Below are 24,484 nucleotides of genomic sequence, written 5' to 3' on the forward strand. Positions count from 1 at the left end.
CATTATATGTGTACTGTGTTCTGCATTTGTCCTTTAGATACACTTTACTCCCCCCTCCAAAAAACCCAAAACAAACCCTTTTTAAAAAAAATTCTAAATTGTATTTTTTCTTTTTTTGAATACCGATTTTTCGTGCAGGCATGTAATAATAAGTTTTCAACATTTTGAATCCTGCGGCTTACTGTCAATTTATTTATTGAGTTAATAGGTAACACTTCATTTGACAGCGGCGTCATAAAACTGCCATACGACAGTCATAATTATGACATGACACTATCATGGGCATAAATGAATGGATATAACAGATGCCATCATCTGGCAAATTATGTCACTAACTCCATTTATGTCCAGCTCGGATCATTTGCATCCATTCAAAAGTGAGCTAATTTGCCGGAAGACACGAAAAGACATCAGTCATAAGCATTTTTTAATGCTCATGGTCATGGTAGTGTCATGTCACAATTATGACGGTCTTATGTCTTACAGCGCCACTGTCACTGGGCGCGCTCTGGTGGGGGGGTTCCAGTGCCGGGATTGGCGATGGGGTGGCGTAGGGTCGGTTGCCAACGGACCTGCACTCACAAGGGATTCACACGATTACTGGGTTCTAGATCACAGAACTGATTTGTGAACACTGTACCCCTCCCAATCACTTAGCTTATAGACTTCCCCACCCCCTCCCCTTCTTTCCCTGGTCAACAGCAGTGATGGGCAAATGCAGCTTCCTGAAGCAATGAACCAATTGGCTGCAAAGCTTCATGGTGGTTCATTTGGTCTCATGATCATCCATCCGTCCGTCCGTCCGTCCGTCCGTCCGTCCGTCCGTCCGTCCGTCCATCCATCCATCCATCCATCCTCAGCTTGCTACGGGGTCGGGTCGTGGAGGCAGCAGTTTTAACAGGGAAGCCCAGACTTCCCTCTCCCAGCCACTTCAACCAGCTCCTCTGGCGGGATCCCAAGGGGTTCCCAGGCCAGTCGAGAGACATAGTTTCCCCAGCGTGTCCTGGGTCGTCCCCGGGGCCTCCCGCCAGTGGGACATGCCCGGAACACCTCTCCAAGGAGGCATCCGAACCAGATGTCCTAGCCACCTCAGCTGGCTCCTCTCAACACGGAGGAGTGGCGGCTCGACAGAGTCCCTCCCGGATGACCGAACTTCTCACCCTTTCTCTAAGGGAGAGCCCAGACACCCTGCGGAGGATCTTGTTCTTTCATCACGACCCACAGCTCGTGACCATAGCTGAGGGTAGGAACTTAGATCGACTGGTAAACTGAGAGCTTCGCCTTTCGGCTCAGCTCCTTCTTCACTACTACGGACCAGTGCAGAGTCCGCATTACTGCAGAGGTTGCACCGATCCGCCTGTCGATCTCCCGCTCCCTCCTACCCTCACTCGTGAACAAAACCCAAAGGTACTTGAAGTCCTCCACTTGGGGCGGAATCTTATCCCTGACCCGTATGATGATGTCGTTATGATGCAGTTTTCAAAAAAAGTACCGTATTGGCCTGAATTAAGAAAAGCCCTGATTATAAGACGACCCCCTCTTTTTCAAGACTCAAGTTTGATAAAAGACTTTTTGAACACCAAATTAATTTTTATACAGAAAACAATTACAGTACATCCGAAACAAATGATTACAACAATATATTTGAGAGAAAAAGCATGTTATTTTGCCTCATTCAAATCTTAATATAATATCTGAACATTTAAATATGTATACTAAAGTGCAATAACATTCATAAATGAATGGCTTCTGGTTTTAGAAATGTAAATAAACTAGGGCTGTCAAAATTATCGCGTTCACGAGCGGTAATAAAATTTTTTTAATTAATCCCGTTAAAATATTCGACGCAAATAACGCACAAATGCCCCGCTCAAACAGATTCAAATGAGAGCACAGTGAAAGGTGTACTTGTTGTGTTTTTCGGAGTTTTGCCGCCCTCTGCTGGCGCTTGGGTGCGACTTATTTTATAGGCTTCAGCACCCATGAGCATTGTGTAAGTAATTATTGACATCAACAATGGCGGGCTACTCGTTTATTTTTTGATTGGAAATTTTACAAATTTTATTAAAACGAAAACATGAAGAGGGGTTTTGATATAAAATTTCTGTAACTTGTCTTTTAAGAACTACAAGTCTTTCTATCCATGGATCGCTTTAACAGAATGTTAATGGTAATTCCATCCTGTTGATTTATTGTTATAATAAAGAAATACAGTACTTATGTACCGTATTTTGAATGTATATATCCATCTTGTGTCTTATCTTTCCATTCGAACAATAATTTACAGAAAAATATGGCATATTTTATAGATGGTTTGAATTGCAATTAATTTTTAAGCTGTAATTAACTGGATTAGAAATTTTAATCGTTTGACACCCCTAAAATAAACCAATCTATTGTGATAAAACAACAAAATTACAATAACTGCATTAACCATCAAAGTGAAGTCTACCTGGGAACTGTAGTCTTGAAACAAATCTGAATATGGAAAAACATTGCAATCAAATAATGCAAACTGGTTAAGAGTAGCTGAGATCTGTCATGACAGAACATCGCTTCAATGATATCTGGCGCCATCAAGTGTCGTGAATGGGGAGAGTAGCTGAGATCTGTCATGACAAAACATCGCTTCAATGATATCCGGCGCCATCTAGCGTCGTGAATGGGTATAATGTCTAGACCGCGAACATAAGACGACCCCCTCTTTTTCAGTCTTATCTCAATGCAAAAAAACACCGTCGTATATTCGGGCCAATATGGTATATCTTTTGGTATAAATATCCCATAATGCACTTAGGGCGGCTGCGGCTTGTAGTCCAGTGCGGCTTATCTATGAACAAATACCATTTTTGTGTCAAATTTGGGGGGTGGCGGCTTATGTCAGGCGCGCCTTATAGTCCCAAAATTACGGTAGTTCAAACCTATTGTTTCTGAAGAGTCGGGAATTGGTTTTTTATGTTTGTTTTACTGGTCTCCGTGTTTAGACACTCATCTTAATCTTCTTTCGTCTTCATATGATTCGTTGAAACAGGATACTCCTTCATGGTTGTATTTCCTGTGAAGGAATACCTCAAATTTTTTTGGGCCCCCAGATCGTAAATTTCCTACAAACACTCAACCTGATATCAGATAGCATGAAGTGGAGTTGGTTAAAAAAAGACTGGCACAGTTTATGAGGAGTGAGCATGTAAGCGAGAGGCCATTGGGTGAGCAGTATAAAAGGCGGGATTGGTTTTACTGTTTTTTTTTGTTTTTTTTTTGTGAGAGAACTTCTTAAAAGCACTTTTATGAGTGCATTTGCTTGATTTTAAATTATTATCTGGCCCAAATATAATTTGACCTTTCTTTTTTTTCCAGAATATTCTTTGGAGCAATGCTATAAAACATTCCCTTGTCCCAGTTTGGCAATAGCCACAATACAAAGTTACAATGTTAGGTGAAGATGAAGTTACCGCAGTTATTGTTTACCCAAGGTCCATGAAGAATTTGCTGTGTCAAGAGGCATTCAATCCTGTTAGTGTGTATTTATTAGTGTCTCTATCTCCTGGAAGTGAATGTTTCCTTTTTGATCCAGAAAACATTAGTCAGAGCGACATGTCCTTTCCCACGGTTGTATCTTATCCAGTAAAAGGATCTAAACTGACCAAGACGAAAACTGGCTACCTTTTTGGCGCCTGTACAAGCAGATACCTTACAGTCCATTATTGAGGCCTTTTGAGTCCATTAGTTTCAAGGAGATGGTACCTCAGAGGACAGATATAATCTTTTGTCCATCCATTGATTTAGGCAATTCATCAGTTTTTAGTTGCTGATGTAGAAGCTGGCCACAAAGCCAGATTGTGAAATAAAACTCCTTTTGCTGTACTTGTCACTTCCTTCTCTCTATAAGAATGACAAGTTACCTTTTTGGCGCTTGTAAAAACAGATACAGTGGGGCAAATAGGTATTTAGTCAACCACCAATTGTGCAAGTTCTCCTACTTGAAAAGATTAGAGAGGCCTGTAGTTGTCAACACGGGTAAACATCAACCATGAGAGACAATGTGGAAAAAAAACAGAAAATCACATTGTTTGATTTTTTTAAAGAATTTATTTCCAAATCATGGTGGAAAATAAGTATTTGGTCACCAACTAACAAGCAAGATTTCTGGCTGTCAAAGAGGTCTAACTTCTTCTAACGAGGTCTAACGAGGCTCCACTCATTACCTGTTTAATGGCACCTGTTTTAACTCATTATCGGTTTAAAGACACCTGTCCACAACTTCAGTCAGTCACACTCCAAACTCCACTATGGCCAAGACCAAAGAGCTGTCGAAGGACACCAGAGACAAAATTGTAGACCTGCACCAGGCTGGGAAGACTGAATCTGCAATAGGTAAAACGCTTAGTGTAAAGAAATCAACTGTGGGAGCAATTATTAGAAAATGGAAGACATACAAGACCACTGATAATCTCCCTCGATCTGGGGCTTCATGCAAGATCTCACCCCGTGGCGTCAAAATGATAACAAGAACGGTGAGCAAAAATGTCAGAACCACACGGGGGGACCTAGTTAATGACCTACAGAGAGCTGGGACCACAGTAACAAAGGCTACTATCAGCAACACAATGTGCCGCCCCGGACTCAAATCCTGCACTGCCAGACATGTCTCCCTGCTGAAGAAAGTACACGTCCAGGCCCGTCTGCGGTTCGCTAGAGAGCATATGGATGATGCAGAAGAGGACTGGGAGAATGTGTTATGGTCAGATGAAACCAAAATAGGGGGCCGTTTACATGGTGACTCTCCAAGAATACGAAAAATTTCAAATTTGCATTTGCGTCTCCATTTGAACAATGTCGCGATTCCGCATGAAAACGATGTAGTATTCATACCAGGCCCTAGGGGCAGTGCGGATTTACTGGGCGCCAGAGAATGATGCACTTTGACCCCACCAAGCTCCCTCAGCCCAGAAAAAAAATATCCCCGCCCACTCGAAGGAATGTCATTTTTCTTTTGTTCAAAAAGGCACAAAAATTGAAACATTCAACATATTTAATTTAAAAATATTATTAAAACAGTAAATTAAAGCCGACATTCCGCCAAATTTGCTGTTTTTAATGTTTAGTAGCACCGCTGCGCACGCCCAATGTGACGAGTACGAGTGCTGACGTTGACAGCGCGGTCTCGCGCCGCAGGAGCCTTTGATGTGCATGCCGAGGAAGCCCCCCTCAACCCCCTGCAATCGGATTCTTCCACTTTGGAGGCAGGATTCAGAATTTTTCGTCTTCGCCGAAACCATATGCGTGCGAGGCCAGTCGCCATGTAAACTGCCCCTAGAACTTTTGGGGAGAAACACAGGTTTTCATGTTTTGAGGAGAAAGAATACTGAATTGCATCCGAAGAACACCATACCCACTGTGAAGCATGTGGGTGGAAACATCATGCTTTGGGCTGTATTTCTGCAAAGGGACCAGGACAACTGATCAGTGTAAAGGAAAGAATGAATGGGGACATGTATCGAGAGATTTTGACTGAAAATCTCCTTCCATCAGCAAGGGATTGAAGATGAGACGTGGCTGGGTCTTTCAGCATGACAATGATCCCAAACACGCAGCCAGGGCAACAAAGGAGTGGATTCGCAAGAAGCATTTCAAGGTCTTGGAGTGGCCTAGCCAGTTTCCAGATCTCAACCCCATAGAAAATCTGTGGAGGGAGTTGAAAGTCCGTGTTGGCCAACGACTGCCCCAAAACATCACTGCTCTAGAAGAGATCTGCATGGAGGAATGGGCCAAAATACCAGCAACAGTGTGTGAAAAGCTTGTGAAGAGTTACAGAAAACGTTTGGCCTCCGTTATTGCCAACAAAGGGTACATAACAAAGTAGTGAGATGAACTTTTGGTATTGACCAAATACTTATTTTCCACCATGATTTGCAAATAAATTCTTTAAAAATCAAACAATGTGATTTTCTGTTTTTTTTTCCACATGAGGTTTACCCATGTTGACAATTACAGGCATCTCTAATATTTTCAAGTGGGAGAACTTGCACAATTAGTGGTTGACTAAATACTTATTTGCCCCACTGTACCTTACAGTCTATTATTACTGAAGTCTTTTGGGTGCATTAGCACAGAGTAGATTATTGCTTGAAGGACAGAAATAGGCATCTGTTCAACGTATTGATTCTGGCAATTTAGCCGTTTTGCAACTTACCCCGCAGTGAAAACAAGGTTGTAGTCTCTTCCCTGCCAATGTGTTTTGTGACTAATTTTGAAACTAAACCCCTTTGTTTCTCTCGCTTGATTAGGGCAAATGCTTCACACTGACTGTGTCAGAGTCTGCCTTCTTTATGGTCGTAAGGGCAATAGGGTTGTCAAGCCAACGAGCCTGGCGCTTTGGCGCTGGGTCAGAGTTGGGGCCGCTGCCTTCGTCTTCCACAATGCTCCTTAGATTGTTATATATAGCTGATATTATTTTTTAAGCAGAGCATTACCCTAGATGAGATGCAGAGAGGAAATGTCTGGAACTTTGTGTTGGCAGTAAACTTAGACGCTATCAGATTTTTAGGGAGCTTTAGACTGCTTGGACTCCAAACATTGTCCTTGCTCCTCTGCGTCAGCCAAGACTGTAAAATAAAGGCTTTGAGGAAAAGTTTTACACACACAAGTCACTTGTTCTCTCTGTTGTGATGTGTACCCTTTTTGGGCTGGGCCAGCACTGGTTCTGGCATCAGGACGCCTGCTCGGTGACATTTATAGTAGTGGTCCACTTAGCATGCAATGGAAAACAATGTTCAGTCGTAGATACTTTTTCCAAAGAAATTCACTTTTTTGGTGCTATATAAAGTTGATATAACGAGATCATCTTTTGTGTTTTAGCAGCAATATTGTGGAGGTTTTTAGATGGGTTTAAGTTAGGAATGCATGAGTGGTCTGTGGCTTCCCTGTGGACACAGCTTTACCCCAGCTGTGGGCCAGACACTCTCCACCACTATCAGTCTAGTCTTGTTTTGTTGTTTATCTTCACTCGGCCAGTCTGTCCGCAAATGCCATAAGATTGTTGTATAATGACAGGAGGAACCACAGAAAGCATAATAGAAACTGATGTTTGTCACAAGGAGTGGCACAGGACAAGGACAAGTCAGGGTCTATCTGAGCTAATGTTGGGGGCAAGAGGCGACCAGTGCTAATTGCCAATTGCCCAAAGTCATCTGGGATGAGCGCCATCCTATCTAGCACCCTAATATGGCAAGTCATATAAAAAATAAAAAAAATGGATGGTACTACCGTAATTTCCCGAATATAACGCGCACTTTTTTCCCCCAAAATCAACTTGTAAACTCATGGTGCGCATTATAAATGGGTACATGGATGGAGACAGAAATATATATGTATTACATATATATATAAACCGATTTTTTTTCATTGACACGGCCACGTTGTGTTGAAGAAACGTATGCGGCGACCCGTTGCCGACCATTACGGTACGTGACGTCACCATTTTGTTTTGGTAATACTTCACTCTAATCGGCCGAATGATTTCGTCTGTGTTAAATTCTGCTTTTTTCACTCTTCATAAAGCACAGAATTTAGTTTCTTGAACTCATTTGAGTCGACGTTTATTGCAGCTCCGCAATTCGGACCATAACAAATGTAAGGACACACACTTCCTGTGTCCGTCAACTATATCGGTCCCTTGGGAAACTCAAACCCAAATAACAATAGTTCCTTTTGTTACTGTCGTGTTGACAGCTATGAGCTCTCACGGATTTCCGACTTACGTTCTCGCTTTCATTTTATCGTATCAATCCATGGAAGAAACATTTATTCATCATGAGGAAACGAGCAAGTTATACAGCAGCCTTTAAAAGAAAAGTCACATCTGTTTTGTTTTCTCCTAGATTCTGGTAAGTTGGAGAAGTTGTCAAATCATATTATTACCGTAAATATTGTCAGTTTACGTAATGTTTTGAACTACCAATGTGCTATGCTTGTGCTGTGTTTCACCAGTCAGTAAAATGACATCTCTGTATCTGTAAACAAGCTCTGTTTTCTTGTATTCTTCTATTTATTGGTGCTAAAATTAGGGTGCGCGTTATAAACGGGTACAATAATTTCCCCTAGATTTTACAAGTAAATTTGGGGTGCGCATTATACACGGGTGCGCCTTATATTCGGGAAATTACGGTATTTAGGCCTGTAACGATAACAAATTTTAGTTGGTGATATATTGTCTCATAAATTATTGCCGATATTCGATATTATTGTCAATTTTTAAAAAAACAATTCAACCACGAATGTAGTGACAATACATCCTAATAAATCACCTAATTAAATGCAATAAATCGTAATTCTCAAATAAAACACAAGCTATTTAAAAATAAATAAATAAATAAATACCGTATTACAAAAAACACACACAATGCATAAGGAGCTAGTTAACTCATTCACTCCCAGCCATTTTCACTGGAGCAAGGCCCTTCGGCCGTTTTACTGGATTTTGACTGATTTTGCAAAGCCCACAGAAAAATCTGTTCTATTGCTATATAAACGTGGAACCCACCAAAAGAAAGATTACACTCTTCTTTCAGCAGGAAAAAAAAAAGTTCATATCTTTTTCCATTCTTTAGAAATCAGCATTAGAAAATAGCTTAGTTTGAGCAATTTTCCAATTTCTGATGAAAAAACAGAGAAATTGAGCTTTTTGTGAAAGCATACATTTCAAACATAACTTCGACTTTAACATAGCTATTTTTTGCTTTAGTTACATCCCAAACATCTGAATAATGTTTTCCTTTTACAAAATAACATTAACAACACGACAAATAGAGCTTTTGATAGCAAAGTAACAATTTATTTACACATAATTAACTGAGAGATGACGCTGTTCTGGCCGCGACAGCTGGTTAAACCTTTCCCTCGTCGCCGTCTGTCTCATAAAGATGAATTTTTTTGAGTCTCTGCGGGGTCTGCTCGGCGAGCAGCACGGACTCAATGGCATCTTCCGCTGAACTGGTGGTCCCGGTCCTTCTGCTCGGTCGTCCAGTGCCTGTCATCCCGGGCGTCCTCTCGGTTGTTCTGCTCGGTCGTCCGCCGCCTGGCATCCTTCCGAAGATGCTCCGACCGTGCAGCCCGGCCGTTCGTTGCCGTTGAATCGGGTTGCGGGTCTTACCAAATGTGCTACTGCCCTCCAGTGGCCAGTTTTATTGCTTTAAAATGGATTTTCAGCTTTGTGCTTTGGAGCTCAGTTGAATTAGAACCCAGAGATGTCACTTATGAAAAAAAACGTAATAGGCGTATGAATACGTCTTTGGGACACCGAAACAATTAAAAATAGAATGTATTTATACGTTTTTGGGAGCAAATGAGTTAAGTGCAGAATACAAAATCGGTGAGAAACTCAATGGCATTGTCTGCCAATTAGAGCCTGTTAAATGTGTTTATTTGATCCAAAATGACTGTCATCTTGTCCGCCAAAGTGCATATCTTACCAAATTGAAGCCAAATTATTATTACTATTATTTTGTATGTCTGAATAATTCTACGGTGTGTTGATGACCAAAAAAAACATCTGTGAAAGGAACTGGAGTCTCTTATGCAATCAACACGTACACACGCGGCGATAAATTGCAGCCGGTAAAATTACCACCCTCATTTTCATGTTGACTTATTGCATATGAGTATGATTTTTTTTTTTCCTAAGGTACCACTGTTCCACTTTTATACATATTGGTAAACCTAACCTTTCAAAGCCACATCTTTTTTTAAAACTCAGTTTGTCTGCCAATGATTTTTCCATCAACCTTATTCTGTGCAGAGTCACAGTGGGGTTAGATGTTATCCCAGTTGTCTTTGGACTGGAGAGGCAAGGTAAACCTTCAACAGACTACCTATGACTCACAGGGCAGACACCAAAACAAGCATAAGAAGTGCAAAATTCTATTTATAGCGTGATGGAATATCAATATTTCATCTGAAAGAAGACACCGATCAATATTTAAATAGTTGTAGCAACAAAGTGATTAAAATGAGCCTTTATGCCCGTTCGAGTTATCAAGGCTTTAGATAATAATATGCTTGTTTCAGTAACGTACAACAAATTGGTCAATTTAAAGGGAACCTCTGACTTAAAAAGACTTGGAGGCTCTAATAAGCCAGAATTGTTCTCTTTTACCAAAACTTTATTAGAAACACATGAAATATTGCCATCGAATTAAAAATGGATAATATTTAGTACATGTTTTGACCTATGGAGGGCGCCATGTTTTATGCACACAATGGACGCTCGGGGTTTTGACGTAGTATGTCACTGTCACTAGACGAACACTACCGGTGTTCTGCAATTCCTTCCTACGTGACGAGACGTCCAACATATGCGCACATCGGTTAAAAGCGGCGAGTACTTAACTATTTGTGTTTTTATTGTTATTTTGCTTTTTTCTTTAAAACCTGTCCTGTTCAGCTGTTTGACACGGAGAATGGAAGTCTAAGTGTCCGGTTGGTCTGAAAAGTTTTAATGTTTCACATTGAGAGTATGACTTACTCCCATTGTGATCATTCAACATATCTCGTTTATTATGACAAAGCAGCGAACAGGAAGGGTTTATGGGGAAAAGAAACACAAGAGAAGAAAGAAAAGAAACACAAACAACATCAAGAAATACATTGAACGCCTACACTAACACTTAACATGTTGGCGCTATTGTCAGCTAGATGTATTTCCGGTTGACACCATGTGGGGGGCCTATTGACCAGGGAAAGAAGGGGAGGGGAAGTCTATAAGCTAAGTGATTGGGAGGGGTAGAGTGTACACAAATCAGCTCTGTGAGCTAGAACCCAGTAATCGTGTGAATCTCTTGTGAGTGTAAGCCCGTTGGCAACCGACCCTACGCCGCCCCACCGCCAGTCCCGGCGTGTTTTTATGGAGTCTTTTATTACCTTTTCATTGCCTCAAAATACTTTTTGCATGTGTTTCCCTCTCATACTTTTAAGCATTGTGTTGTTTTGTGTTAGCTTTAAATCAGATTGTTGATCTGTTGACCAGATTAGTCACATAGCGTATTTAAACAACCCTTATTTGATATTACAACTTTTAAGTATTTTGTTAAGGCATCTTTAGTATTTTGTGTCTGTGTGCATCTAAACAAAACAATCTGAACGTGCACGGCAGTACTTTGGGTGTCAAATTCGGCTCTTCTAGATGTTTCGCCGGTGTAGCACATTTTGGCAGAACACCAGTTTTGTCCTACTCTTGTCTCGTCTCATCCCGTCTTTCCTGTTCATTTTGTGAAATATCAACAGTGCTGTCATGCTCATTTATGTTCCTCTCGGGTTCAAATTCAAAGGGCTGAACAGATGACATGTTTATGTCGCTAGAGTCATACTCTGGAGGCCTGGCAGCCTTGCACGTCAACAACAGTGGCGACCTACTAGTTTGATTTTACAAATTGTGTAAAAATGAAAACATCAACAGGTGTTTTAATAATAAATTATTATAACTCATAATAACGTTCATCTTTTAAGAACTACATGTCTTTCTATCTGTGGTTCCCTTTAAGTTTTTACTCACCTCTTGATTATTCAAGATGTCTCCTCCCGCCCTCATTTACGACACTACCCGATTGTAGTTCACATAGGAGAGGTTGAAAAACCATTAAAAAAATTTTTTTTTTAATCTGCATTTACCAACTACACTGTATTTGTGTTTGGTAAAAGAGATTTAAGAATAAAATAGCGTTTTTACAGACGCTAATATAACTTATTATTTTTTTCTGTTTTCTCGTGCCCATTATTAAGTTCGGTAACCTTCGTTCCATTAGAATCTAAGTGCACTCAGAACCATTGATTTACTGATTGGCTACCTTGATGAATATTTCAAGAGCCATTTAGCTTTCTGCCCTGTACTTACATTTCTGAGGAGCCTTTTTGGCTATAAATTTAGTCAGCAAAGCTATGCTGAATTTAGAAGTACTTAACCTCATCATTTAGAAGCATCTCCCATAATGTACTAAATATATCTGTTCAGTCTGCAATCTTAGCATGAGCTAATATCATATTAGTATGTTTCATGTTAGCATAATTACCGTATTTTTCGGATTATAAATTGCAGTTTTCATAGTTTGGCTGGGAGTGCGACTTATACTCTGGAGTGACTTATGTGTGAAGTTATTAACACATTATTATATCATTGTACATGTTATTTTGGTGTTTTGGAGTGACACTGGTGGTTTGGTAAACTTGTTAGCATGTTCTTTATGCTATTATCATACCGGCCACGTTAGCATTTCGTTGTTCATGCAACATGTAACATTATCATACTGTACACTTTTTCAGCATGTTGTTCTCTATGGTATTTTTACCTTAAATTGCCTTTCAAGATGACATATCTGTTCTATGTGTTGGATTTTATCAAGTAAATTTCCCCCAAAATGCGACTTACATTGGTTTCAACTCACTCCACAGATTTTCTATGGTGTTGAGATCTAGAGACAGGCTAGGCCACTCCATGACCTTGAAATGCTTCTTACGAAGCCACTCCATTGTTGCCCTAGCTGTGTGTTTGGGATCATTGTCATTCTAAAAGACCCAGCCACGTCTCATCTTCAATGTCCTTGCTGATGGAAGGAGATTTTCACTCAAAATCTCTCGATACATGGCCCCATTCATTCTTTCCTTTACACAGATCAGTCGTCCTGGTCCCTTTGCAGAAAAACAGCCCCAAAGCATGATGTTTCCACCCCCATGCTTCACAGTGGTGTTCTTCGGATGCAATTCAGTATTCTTTCTCCTCCAAACACGAGAACCTGTGTTTCTACCAAAAAGTTCTATTTTGGTTTCATCTGAACATAACACATTCTCCCAGTCCTCTTCTGGATCATCCAAATGCTCTCTAGCGAGCTGCAGACGGGCCTGGATGTGTACTGGCTTCAGCAGGGGGACATGTCTCGCAGTGCAGGATTTAAGTCCCTGGCGGCGCATTGTGTTACTGATAGTAGCCTTTGTTACTGCGGTCCCAGCTCTCTGTAGGTCATTCACTAGGTCCCCCTGTGTGGTTCTGGGATTTTTGCTCACCGTTCTTGTTATCATTTTGACGCCACGGGGTGAGATCTTGCATGGAGCCCTAGATCGAGGGTGATTATCAGTGGTCTTGTATGTCTTCCATTTTCTAATAATTACTCCCACAGTTGATTTCTTTACACTAAGTGTTTTACCATTTGCAGATTCAGTCTTCCCAGCCTGGTGCAGGTCTACAATTTTGTCTCTGGTGTCCTTCGACAGCTCTTTGGTCCTGGCCATAGTGGAGTTTGCAGTGTGACTGATTGAGGTTGTGGACAGGTGTCTTTTATACCGATAATGAGTTAAAACAGGTGCCATTAATACAGGTAACAAGTGGAGCCTCGTTAGACCTCATTAGAAAAGGTTAGACCTCTTTGACAGCCAGAAATCTTGCTTGTTTGTAGGTGACCAAATACTCATTTTCCAATCAAATTTGGAAATAAATTCTTTAAAAATCAAACAATGTTATTTTCTTCTTTTTTTTTCTACATTCTGTCTCTCATGGTTGCGGTTTACCCATGTTGACAATTATAGGCCTCTGTAATCTTTTCAAGTAGGAGAACTTAACTAAATACTTATTTGCCCCAAAGTATACGCCGGTGCGACTTATAGTCCGAAAAATATGGTAAATGAGGCACCAACAAATAGTGTAGACAGAAACTACAAATGATAAATGACGTCTGCTTGTCTTATTTCCAAGCTGCTACAATACTCTAAAGCGTACAGACTAGAAGTGAAATAACAGATAAGATAGTATTTTTAGTTTTTAAGATAGCAGTTATCTTGCTTTGTGGTTCATTGGGGGTCATTAAACCATTTACCTGCAACAGATACGCTCTAAAATATTATCGGTCATTTCGCCCAAGTTTGTTATTTTGTAATTTTCATATAATCTCACACTTCCCCTTTAAAACTTAACTGTTTCTGGATGAAAATATACAAAGTGTAAGAGCTTGTACTTGGAGAGAATATTACAACCAAATGTCATTATTACTGTTACACTTGTGGTTTGGTATTTGAGCCCCCAACTGCTGAAATACCCACACGCAGATTGTTCTTGGGAGTGTTTGCTGATGTAAGACACGTGCTATTTCCGCTGCTAAAGGTGTTCTGTTGCGGTAGAGTTCATAGTTCAGAGATTAAAAGGTCAAACAGTTGCACCATTTTGCCTCCTCCTACAACCTTAAAATATCTGGCTGCACACTACACCTACAGTATGATATGTAGTGTGTTCTGTTTACCTTTAATCCTTACTCGTGCCTTTGTGCGAGCTTTATCTGTAACTGTCTAGACAAGAGGATATGGGAGCTTCCAGGTGGGATGGCTCATCGCACATTATTCACCAGAATTTTTTCTAAATGTATTTTTTTGTCCGTCTGACAAAGAACAATCGTAACCAAGTGCTTACTGCAGCCAAAGCTGTCACGGTCCACCCTCTCCACTTGTTACATAATTGCTAAACGCTATGGGGTCAGACTGGCAGACATTCCCTTCTTAAACTAGTGGAACAGAGAAAAGAAATGTACCCCCCGGGGAGTGAAAAACTCACTAATACATCACACATCCACGTATCTGCATTCTCTAGGTCACGGGTTCACTGCCTCTGATGGCCTAAGAGCAACAAAGAGGAGCCCACAACAAAAAATAGTCCTTCGAGTGTAAATGCTTAGATTAGATTTCCTCAAATGCAAAGGGGGTGAATACTGTTAACACTCGTGAGTCATGTCATCCTGGAAAGTGAGGACATGCGCTTGATAAGTACTAAGGACTGAACCGGGATCTTGCGTTTCATTAGTGAAAGTGACTGTAATGTGATTCGAAGCTGAACCGTTAACAGTAAACTAATGCGGTTACAAAAAATTGAATTGCAGTTACGTGGAAATTATCTTTGTTGTTCCTCATTAGAACACTAAATAAGCCCACCACTTTTAGATGGTGTGTCATCTTTAAATATGACAAAGGTTTGATTGTTTAGGCATGTGTTGGTCCACACACGCAAAAAGTTCCTGCATGCTAATGTTTGGAGAGCGTGGGTGATGTGCAGCGTTCAGTAATGACCAATCTAACGCGTTCATTTTTCCAAACCAGTAATCTGATTAACTCATTCACTCCCAGCCATTTTCACCAGAGCAAGGCCCTTTGCTCCTGGCTGTTTTACTGGATTTTGACTGATTTTGCAAGGCCCACAGAAAATTCTGTTCTATTGCTATTAGAGGTGGGAATGTTTGGGCACCTAACGATTCGATTACGATTCAGAGGCTACGATTTGATTATAAATCGATTATTGATGACCCCCCCCCCCCCCCCCCCCCCGCTATTAGCTGCTTTTAATGTTTTGTACATTAGTTACAAAAACTGTTTAAAAAAAAAAAAAAAAAAAAAAAAAAGCCTCGCAAGCTTAAATAAACGACTATTTCAGCATCAAGTTAACACTTAAAAACAATAAATAATATACTCAAATCCCCATTCTGTATCAGCAGCTTTAAACTACATTCAATTAATTTAATGTTGTGAATCAACCGTTTAAGTTGTTAAAATTGCTCCCGTTATTCTATAATTTCCCTTTTGTCTACTTTCGACATGTGAAAGTTTTAAAACTATTTTAAAGATAGATTCAAGTCAATATTTTACCGATTTAGGAGTATTTTAGATAAAAAGTTAATTAGGTTCACTTGGAAGCTTCTCTACAACAGCCTTGCAGGGAAGTGTACTGCTTTAAGATGGCGGCTGTTTACTAACGCCGCATCTAGCTTTCTGTACATTGCATCAGGTCCCATATAAATATGATATCTACCGTGCCAGTACGTGGACGTACTTTGTAGCAGCTGTCGGCAGCAGTCAGGTATGTTGTTGTTTTATTTTATCCCGCGGCATGGGTTGAGCTAGAGCCGTGAGTTGAGCATTGGCATTACCCGAGGGGCCGGGTAATGACAAGCATGATGTTTAGCTACTCTCGCTCCGTTCCTCATAGCGTCCTGAAGACCGCGCGGCGCGCTGAGTGTGTTTTACTTCCGCTTTACTTGACATATTTCAATAATCGGAATTTGGATGTTTGTGAATCGTTCTCGAATCTTCCACGGCCGAATCGCGAATAATCTAAGAATCGGAAATTTCGCACACCTCTAATTGCTATATCAACATGGAACCTACCAAAAGAAAGATTAGACTCTCTTCTTTCAGCAGGAAAAAAAAGTAAGTTCATTTCTTTTTCCATTCCTTAGAAATTAGCATTAGAAAATAGCTTAGTTTGAGCAATTTTCTAATTTCTGATGAAAAAAAGAGAAATTGAGCTTTTTGTGAAAGCATACATTTCAAACATAACTTGACTTTAACACAAGTATTTTTTGCTTTAGTTACATCCCAAACATCTGAATAATGTTTTTCTTTTACAAAATATCATAAAGAACAAAACAAAAAGAGCTTTTGATAGCAAAGTAACAATTTATTTACACATAACTGAGAGCTGTTGTCGCCAAGATGACGCTGTTGTCGTTGCAACAGCCGGGTAAACTTTTCCCTCATCGCCGCTTGTCTCATAAAGATGGATTTTTAGAGTCTCTGCGGGGTCTGCTCGGTGAGCAGCACGGACTCAACGGCATCTTCCGCTGCACTGGTGGTCCCGGTCGTTCTGCTTGGTCGTCCAGTGCCTGGCATCCCGGGCGTCCTCTCGGTTGTTCTGCTCGGTCGTCCGCTGCCTGGCATCATTCCGCCGGCGCTCCGACCGTGCGGCCCGGCCGTTCGTTGCCGTTGAGTCGGGTTGCGGGTCTTGCAGGTTGCGGTTCTTACCAATGCACTACTGCCCTCCAGAGGCCAGTTTTATTGCTTTAAAATGGATTTTCAGCTTTGTGCTTTGGAGCTCAGTTGAATCAGGACCCAAAGATGAAAACGTAAAAGACGTATAAATACGTCTTTGGGACACTGACACAATTAAAAATAGAACGTAGTTATACATTTTTGGGAGCAAATGAGTTAGTTTCCTTAGTGTCTGGCGTTACTATTTTGCCTCATAATATATGTAGAATTAAGACTATTATAGCCACGTACGGAGAGCATTTTGAATAGAAAATATTAGAAGGGTTCCCATCTTCTCACTTTGTGTTCATTTCCATGGTAACCGCTCACCGTTACTTCCTGTTTTTGGTTTCGAGTCACATGCGTTTTGGGAATGAAAAAGGCCTGACGATCAAGGGTTGCGCTTTCGAGCCGAGTGCAGCCACCTGTTGAGATGTGTGAGGGAATGTTGATCTGTGTGCGTCTATGAATGAACGTATTTTTCCTTCATTCTGAAGGGTTCCACCGATAGGTTGAAGCCGCTACATGCGGGGCCGTTTCGTATCTTTGCCGTTGCAACGACGGGTTGTTCCATGGTTATTATTTATTTCATAAACAGTGTTATTTATTTCCTGGCTTTTTTCTGTGAAGAACCCAGAGAGGGTTATTTGGTTATTATCGATTTAATTAATAGTGTTATTATTATATTACATTACATTACATTATATTATATCATAATCATTATTTTTATTTTATGTACTTTTGTTCCGCGAAGAATCCAGAAAGGGTTATTTGATTGTGGCTTTCTGAAAAACAATAAAGTTTTACATTTAGGCACTCCTGCAATCGTCACACTTTTTCTGTTACAAACTGACCCCGGCCCCTCATCAGAGAAGGGAGAAGTTATGTGGCCCTCACAGGAAAAAGTTTGGGGACCCCTGATGTAAAGGTTCAAATGTTCTTGTTTTTCAAAATTCCTGACAGTTTTAGATATTGAATATGCCTAGGGTAAAATTGACTCAACATTATTTCTGTTCCTGAGATACAACCTAACAGGACGTCGGACAGTCCATATAATAGTCTCCGAAAGATGGCATTCGCCATGCTTTTGTTGCCAGGATACAAATGGGCTCCACTTTGTGTGCTTAACTTGCAGAAATGTCAGTGTCGACATTAACATGCAGTACAGTAGGTGTTGTGCCATGTGTTGACTAAATTCAATCTAGCGTTTCTGCAAAACCCTTAGAGACATATGTTCTACTCCCAAACAGTCAACGCACTGTGCTTTCTTGGCAACACCCTCCCAACGCGCAGTCAAAAAGCTGCCACGGACCTCCCACAGAAGCACATAGCGGCTCAAGTCAATGAGCAGTGGGCTAGAGTCGTAGCACTCTTGATCCAGACAGACAGAGAGATGGTGAGACAGGAGGAGTGGGAGGGGGAGATAGACCAGTGGTCAGAGCCAACTCCCAAAGACTCTTAAACCGCATTTTCCTCACTGAGGATTCCAGCATAGGACTTTTCCCCACTTTAGTTTGGGGTTGTCATCCAATGCTTCAACAGGTAGGGGAATCTCAATTTGTGCCCTACTGAGAGATTCAGGATAGAAAACTAGATGAGTAGTTGGATCATTTTAACTCTATGAGTCATAGTTGGATTGGGGTACTGAATCACAGGAAGTTAGGGGTAATCTTGCTTCATTAATTCTATGTTTATCCGCTTGACTGATACTTTTAAATGCATTAGGAAGATTGCCTCAAGCCATGATTGGGCCTATTTGATGGATGATAGTTCATAGACACGCTTGTTAGATATGGACATATAGTCATTGAGCTCATTCATATTTTCTTCAAATGCTAAAATGGTGAATTATGTAGTGCCCACAATCATCTATTACAGAGTCTTACTTCCAGTAGCCACATACATGTGCATTACAAGTGCATTTTTTAAACCTTTAACTACACACATATGCATCGTAGGCTGAGTTTGACTTTTGGGGCAAGGGGGCACAACATGTTGATGACCCCAAAACGCAGTGTCAGCAATAAAATTAACTTACAAGAATATTTATAATAGTACGTTGAAAATGAGCGTTTTTTGTTTCCCATCATTCTTGAGGGGATTTCTAAATCAGGCTGCTTAGGACAGCTATAGTTTTTTCCAAGATAGTCATCCATTGAATATGGTACGCCCGCCGGTATCGTGCCAATGTAGTTACCCCAGTCAAAAATTGTATCACCTGGGCGGAGCCATATTGAGGTAGATTTGTGTCTTCTTTATTCGATCCCAAAAAAAGTTGCTTCAATCAATTAAAAAAAAAAAAAAAAAAAAAAAAGTTCAATCAAAATCAAAATATATATTTTCAAAAAAAAAAGTCACTTCAATCAAAAAAAATGTGTTTGAATGCAAAAATAAATTTGAAACTCAAAAAAATGCTTTTGAATGCTATTTTTCTTTGGATTTTTTTTTTTAATGATTGAAATCAATTTTTTTTTGGTTGAAGCAACAACAATGTTGTTTTGTGTTTGGGCCGCATTTTGGCAAAGACATTAGTGTCTATTATTAATCAAAAAATATATATTTTCAAAAGAAAAATCACTTCGATCAAAAAAATCAAAAATTCAATCATAGAAAACAAGTTTTTGAATGCGGAAAAATATTTGACACTCAAATTTTTGCATTTGAACACTTAATTTTTCATTTAAAAAAAACTTTGATTTCAGCAATTCTTGTGTGACATTTGTGTCTATATCATTTAATCCCCCAAAAAGTTGCTTCAATCAACAAAAATATTTTCCATCAAAAAAAAAAAAAATATCATTTCAAAAATAAAATTGCCCTCCCCTATTTTTTTTGGGGGGGGGGGGATAATATGCAAAGCAAATGACCGTCTAAGGTGCTTGTCACATGATCTGTTTGAAAAATCATTTCACCTGTTTTGTTTTATTGCTTTACAACTTATATATATATATATATATGACTCTCAATTACATGCACTGACACTTTTCGGCCACCAGGGGGACCTGGACCCCCCTTAAACTGCGCTTATGATATGCATGATACCTGTGAGGAAAGAATACTAAATGCAATTGTAAAAGTTAAAAGTTCACTCTGTTTTGGGTTTCATACACATCTCTGAGATGGGTCATTATTGTTATGGTTGTAACTAGTTTAACATTTATGTTTTTTTTTTCTTTTCTTTGAAACAAGAGTAAAAGCAAAAAGCTAGGTCCAGCCTCATAAAATAAAATAAGAGCATCAAAATATCAATTAAAACATTTTTGGCCAAATAGTAATTAAAAAGAAGAAATACTGCCGATACAAAAGAAAGTTGTAAAAAAGGCTTTGCAATTGGTCAACTTGAAGCATAACACAACAGAAAAGCTTATAAGATCACACGGTTAGCCCAATATGCTGTTATTTTTCTTGGGTTTCCTGAACACAAACGACAAAATCAAAGTCATCCAATCAGTGATCTTTATCAGATGCTCATTTTCTGCATACACTTACTTCCACCATAAAGCAAAGCCTTTCTAATTGACTTGATGTTAAACTAGGCAGGCTCCTGTAATTAAATGTTTTTTCCACACTGCATGCCACAGAGGTTGTTCATTTCCTTAATAGAACTCCCGGGTTTTTTTGGCTAGAAAGAAATACCAGAAAGGTGTCAAATGACCCCGATACCAAACTGACTACTGGGCTTTGTCAAACAATAGACCACTTAAAGAAGCAATCAAGCAGGCCACCAACCTACACACTCCCGTGGAGTCGCTGCCTAGGTGTGTGTGTGTGTGGGGGGGGGGGGTTCACTCCGGATAGCTGTAATTTGCATCTTCAATATATGAGAGACGGGTGGACTTCTTGGTGGGTCTTGCAAAGAAATTGGCTCACTCTCATGTGGGTGCAAAGAAGGCGCAGAAGGAAAAATTGCTTGGGCAACAACCTCCAACACATAGCCCCAGGAAAAGGGTGAAGTGTCGTATGTTACCACATAAAACATGTTTTTTTAAAAAATCTATTTACTGTCCCTTGTAGTGTAGGCAAACTGCAGCTTTTGGAAGATGTAAAAAGGTTGTCCGCCTGCTTGAGCGGTCCACTGTCCGTCAAGCAACAACCGTTTTGTCCAACTGAACTAGCCTATTCGGAAGGGGGAGAGAAAATGACCTCTAAAGCTGTTCATTGCCTCAGACAACCATCCAATGGCACCTTTCTGTCTCCATATATATACACATACGATATATATGCGACATACTGTAAGTCTGACCACAGTATGGTTCCATGCATGAAGAAAAAAAGACAACCTGACTAGTATGTTCCATTTGGTTTACACAGAAGATAAAACTGGAAGAGTTAAAGGGACAAGTAAACACTTAAAAAGAAAAGTTACATCCTGCCAGTAGTTTGGTCTATTTTGTGGTGGCTTTTTCACCACAACCTGTCTTCTGGGCTTGAAAGTGACAACAGGCCAGCTAGAATAACACCAGTTTACCCTTCCCCCATCAGCTAAGGCACCCCTGCCCTGCAAACACTCAAGATACTAATTGGAGCAATCAAACCCTGTGGTTTTGCGAGTGTGAATGGGAATGACTAATGAGAACCATAATGCTCAAAAAAGATATGCTGATTAGGGTCAGATGATCCTTCTCTGGTTAAAAAAGTGATTTGTATCAACTGATCCACTCTTTGTAGTTCTAGTGTTAAATCAGTAGAATAGGTGGGCATGAGCCATGATTTAATGATAGCTGTTTTGGCAATGATCACATAATTTTCCTATATACTGCTATATATAATTAGGTCTCCAAAAGTCATTCATTTTTCATTGACTGATGATTATCGCTTTTTTTTTTTTTTTTTTTTTTTTGCAGACGTCATCCATACCCAAGGACCTCTGGACGGGAGTCTCTATGCCAAAGTGCGCAAAAAAGAGTCTGTTGATGGAACTGTCACAACCAATGGAATCCCTACTACTGCTATTGAACATGCCCTTCCTGTCATTGACCACGCCTTGTCAGTGAGCAGTGACTCGGGAAACTCCACGGCGTCAATTAAAACAGACAGAACCGATGAAGTGGCAGCAGCCCAGTCAACCGTGAACCTGCCGAGTGTTCCAACTGTTGAGGAGGTACCCCAGGTCCACCAACACGAACAGCAGCCAATCAGCCAGCAGGAGAAACAGGAGCTAGAACAGCTCTTGGGTGGGTTGGAAGGGCCTATGCATCGTCCGGGCTACCGCACCTCCCCGTCCTCTGCTGTTGGAGGGATACTCCACCGGGTGCCTGCTCAAGTCCACGTAAACGGTCACCGTAGCATTGATCGAGAAACGGATATTTTAGATGATGAATTACCGAGCAGTCAAAAAGCCAACAGCGTTGACAGTCTGGGGACATTCTCCTCCACCGATGGCCGAGCCACACCGGCGGATCTCTATTACCAGTCGGAAACCATAAGCAATGGCCAGGATCACATGCCGTACCTGGAGTGCAGTGTTGCAGAAAGTCCAGCGGAAACAATGCAGTCACAAATTTGCATTACAGACAAACCTGTTACAGTGACTCGTAATGATTCAGTCCAAGCTCCTAACTTCATGGCTACTCAGAATCTACACCGTTCTCAGTCGCTTGGTATGGATACACAGTCTATGCCCCCAGCTCCCACCCGGACCACCAGTAGCAGGGATGCCGTCCAACGTGGTCTCAATATTTGGCAACGGTTTGGTGTACCTGAAGAGCCTGTAACTGAAGGACTGACTTTTGGGACACCCCCATCTGCGATAAGCATGCCGGTTCACCAGAGTCTTCCACAGTTCCCTCATCGCCACAGCACTTCACAGGAAGAGATTGAAAAATCAATAGAGACGCTCAATCTTCTCATGTTGGACCTGGAGCCAAGCCGTTCTTTCATACCAAAGTCGCAAAGTGCTCCTCTGAGGGAAACTGGAGTTGTCACCACACAACCGTCCTTTTCTCAGAACCAAAGCAGAGCCATCTATGAGGTGGATTCTCCTCCACTGTCCACCAAGGTCCGCCATCAGTCCTCTGTAAACTCTAGCACAGCAGAGTCTACCCCTGTGTTTGGATTGAAGGCCACAAGTAGCAGTCCTTCGTCACCGGTTTCTACAAGTGGTCAGCCCCAGCTCAAGGCTATCAACTCCTTCCAGACAAAACCTTTGTCGCAGTCCACTGAGGTCCTTGAGCTTCAAAGAAACCCTAGCTCAGGATTAGCATCACCCACTTCAAGGGATTGTGAGCCCGATGAGGTCTTCAACGTTGAAGGACTGGTGGCTCAAAGAGTTGCTGGTAAAAAAAAAACAAAAACAAACTTACTGAATTTTTCCATCACTTCTAGTGTAACGTTTCACAAAGCTTTCTTTCAAAGCAGGTACAAAAACATAATATTGACATGGTCAGTATCATAAATTCAACTGGAAACTCTCGTAATCTCATTTCCCAAAAGGAAGTGCGTGTATCGTTCAGGCTCAGACAGGAACAGGCCAAATGTACAGTACTTCAGATATCCTGAAGGCCAAAGCACATCTGTTCAAACTCAGGAAACTGTTTTGCTGCACACCAATCCCAAGTATTTGCGAGGAATAGGGTACATCTGAATAGCTACTGTAACTGAGCCCCCCTTATTGTTTAATTAGTAGCAATTTTCAAACAACATACCCAAGACAGACAGTTTATAGCACTTTAACATTAATTTACATTAACCTAGAAAATACTGTAAATACCTTATAGGTTATTTTATTTACTTATATTTATTTATTTATGTAGAGGAACAAAATATAAATGCGGGAAAGACTCGAATCTTTGTCATGTTCTATGAATATACAGTGGTATGTCAACATACCATCACTTCGACACACAATCTTTTCAACATCCAACGTAAAATTTGATTCGCCATTTGTTTCTACATCCGAAGACATGCTCGAAATACGATGATTTATGACAGTGCCGCAGTTTCTTTGTTCTAATACAAGACGGAAGCACAGCGGATTTTCTGGTGAAAGAAATCAACATGTAGAATGTTAGTGGTGAAAAAAGGAGACATTTACCATTGAGATGAAGATGGAAATGATAGGAAAAATATGAGCGTGGTGCGCCCGTCTTTGAACTGGTTCGACAATACGGCCGTAGAATGTCTACGATCTTGACCGTCCTCCTCTGACCTCCGTTCGACAGTTTTTATAAGTTAAGGTGACAATTATTATGATTGTAACATCGCTAAAGAAATCGCCAGCTTTATCAAGTTTTTAATCATTTATTTCAGAACTCGTGCAACACAACACGCCTACTGTCCGCCGCAATTGACGCTAGCAACAACAGAACATTAAAAGAGAAAGTAAAATTTAAAACCTAACTGTCACGTCAGCCACACGGTGCATTCAGGTACAACACGCAAAAAACATTCACCACATTATAATCCGATTCGTTACATTATTACAGGTATTATTATTGTTATTACTATTATTATATTATTTTTACAATTTTTATTCATAATTTACAGTGGGGAAAATAATTATTTAGTCAACCACTAATTGTGCAAGTTCTCCCACTTGAAAATATTAGAGAGGCCTGTAATTGTCAACATGGGTAAACCTCAACCATGAGAGAAAGAATGTGGAAAAAAAAATCAGAAAATCACATTGTTTGATTTTTAAAGAATTTATTTGCAAATC

The 24,484-nt window shown here is 40.5% G+C and overlaps 1 protein-coding gene across 9 annotated transcripts in view; it reads left to right on the forward strand.

The window, feature by feature from the left end:
* The window catches only part of tns1b (tensin 1b), a 342,679-nt gene that overhangs the window by 287,231 nt on the left and 30,964 nt on the right, over positions 1–24,484 (forward strand). For all 9 annotated transcript variants that reach the window (XM_057852347.1, XM_057852354.1, XM_057852346.1 and 6 more), the window contains one exon: positions 21,672–23,102. In XM_057852347.1, the coding sequence (XP_057708330.1) occupies positions 21,672–23,102 (1,431 nt within the window). The remainder of the gene's footprint in view (positions 1–21,671; positions 23,103–24,484) is intronic.

The sequence above is a fragment of the Corythoichthys intestinalis genome, chromosome 12, assembly GCF_030265065.1.
Source record: "Corythoichthys intestinalis isolate RoL2023-P3 chromosome 12, ASM3026506v1, whole genome shotgun sequence".
Lineage (NCBI taxonomy): Eukaryota > Metazoa > Chordata > Actinopteri > Syngnathiformes > Syngnathidae > Corythoichthys > Corythoichthys intestinalis.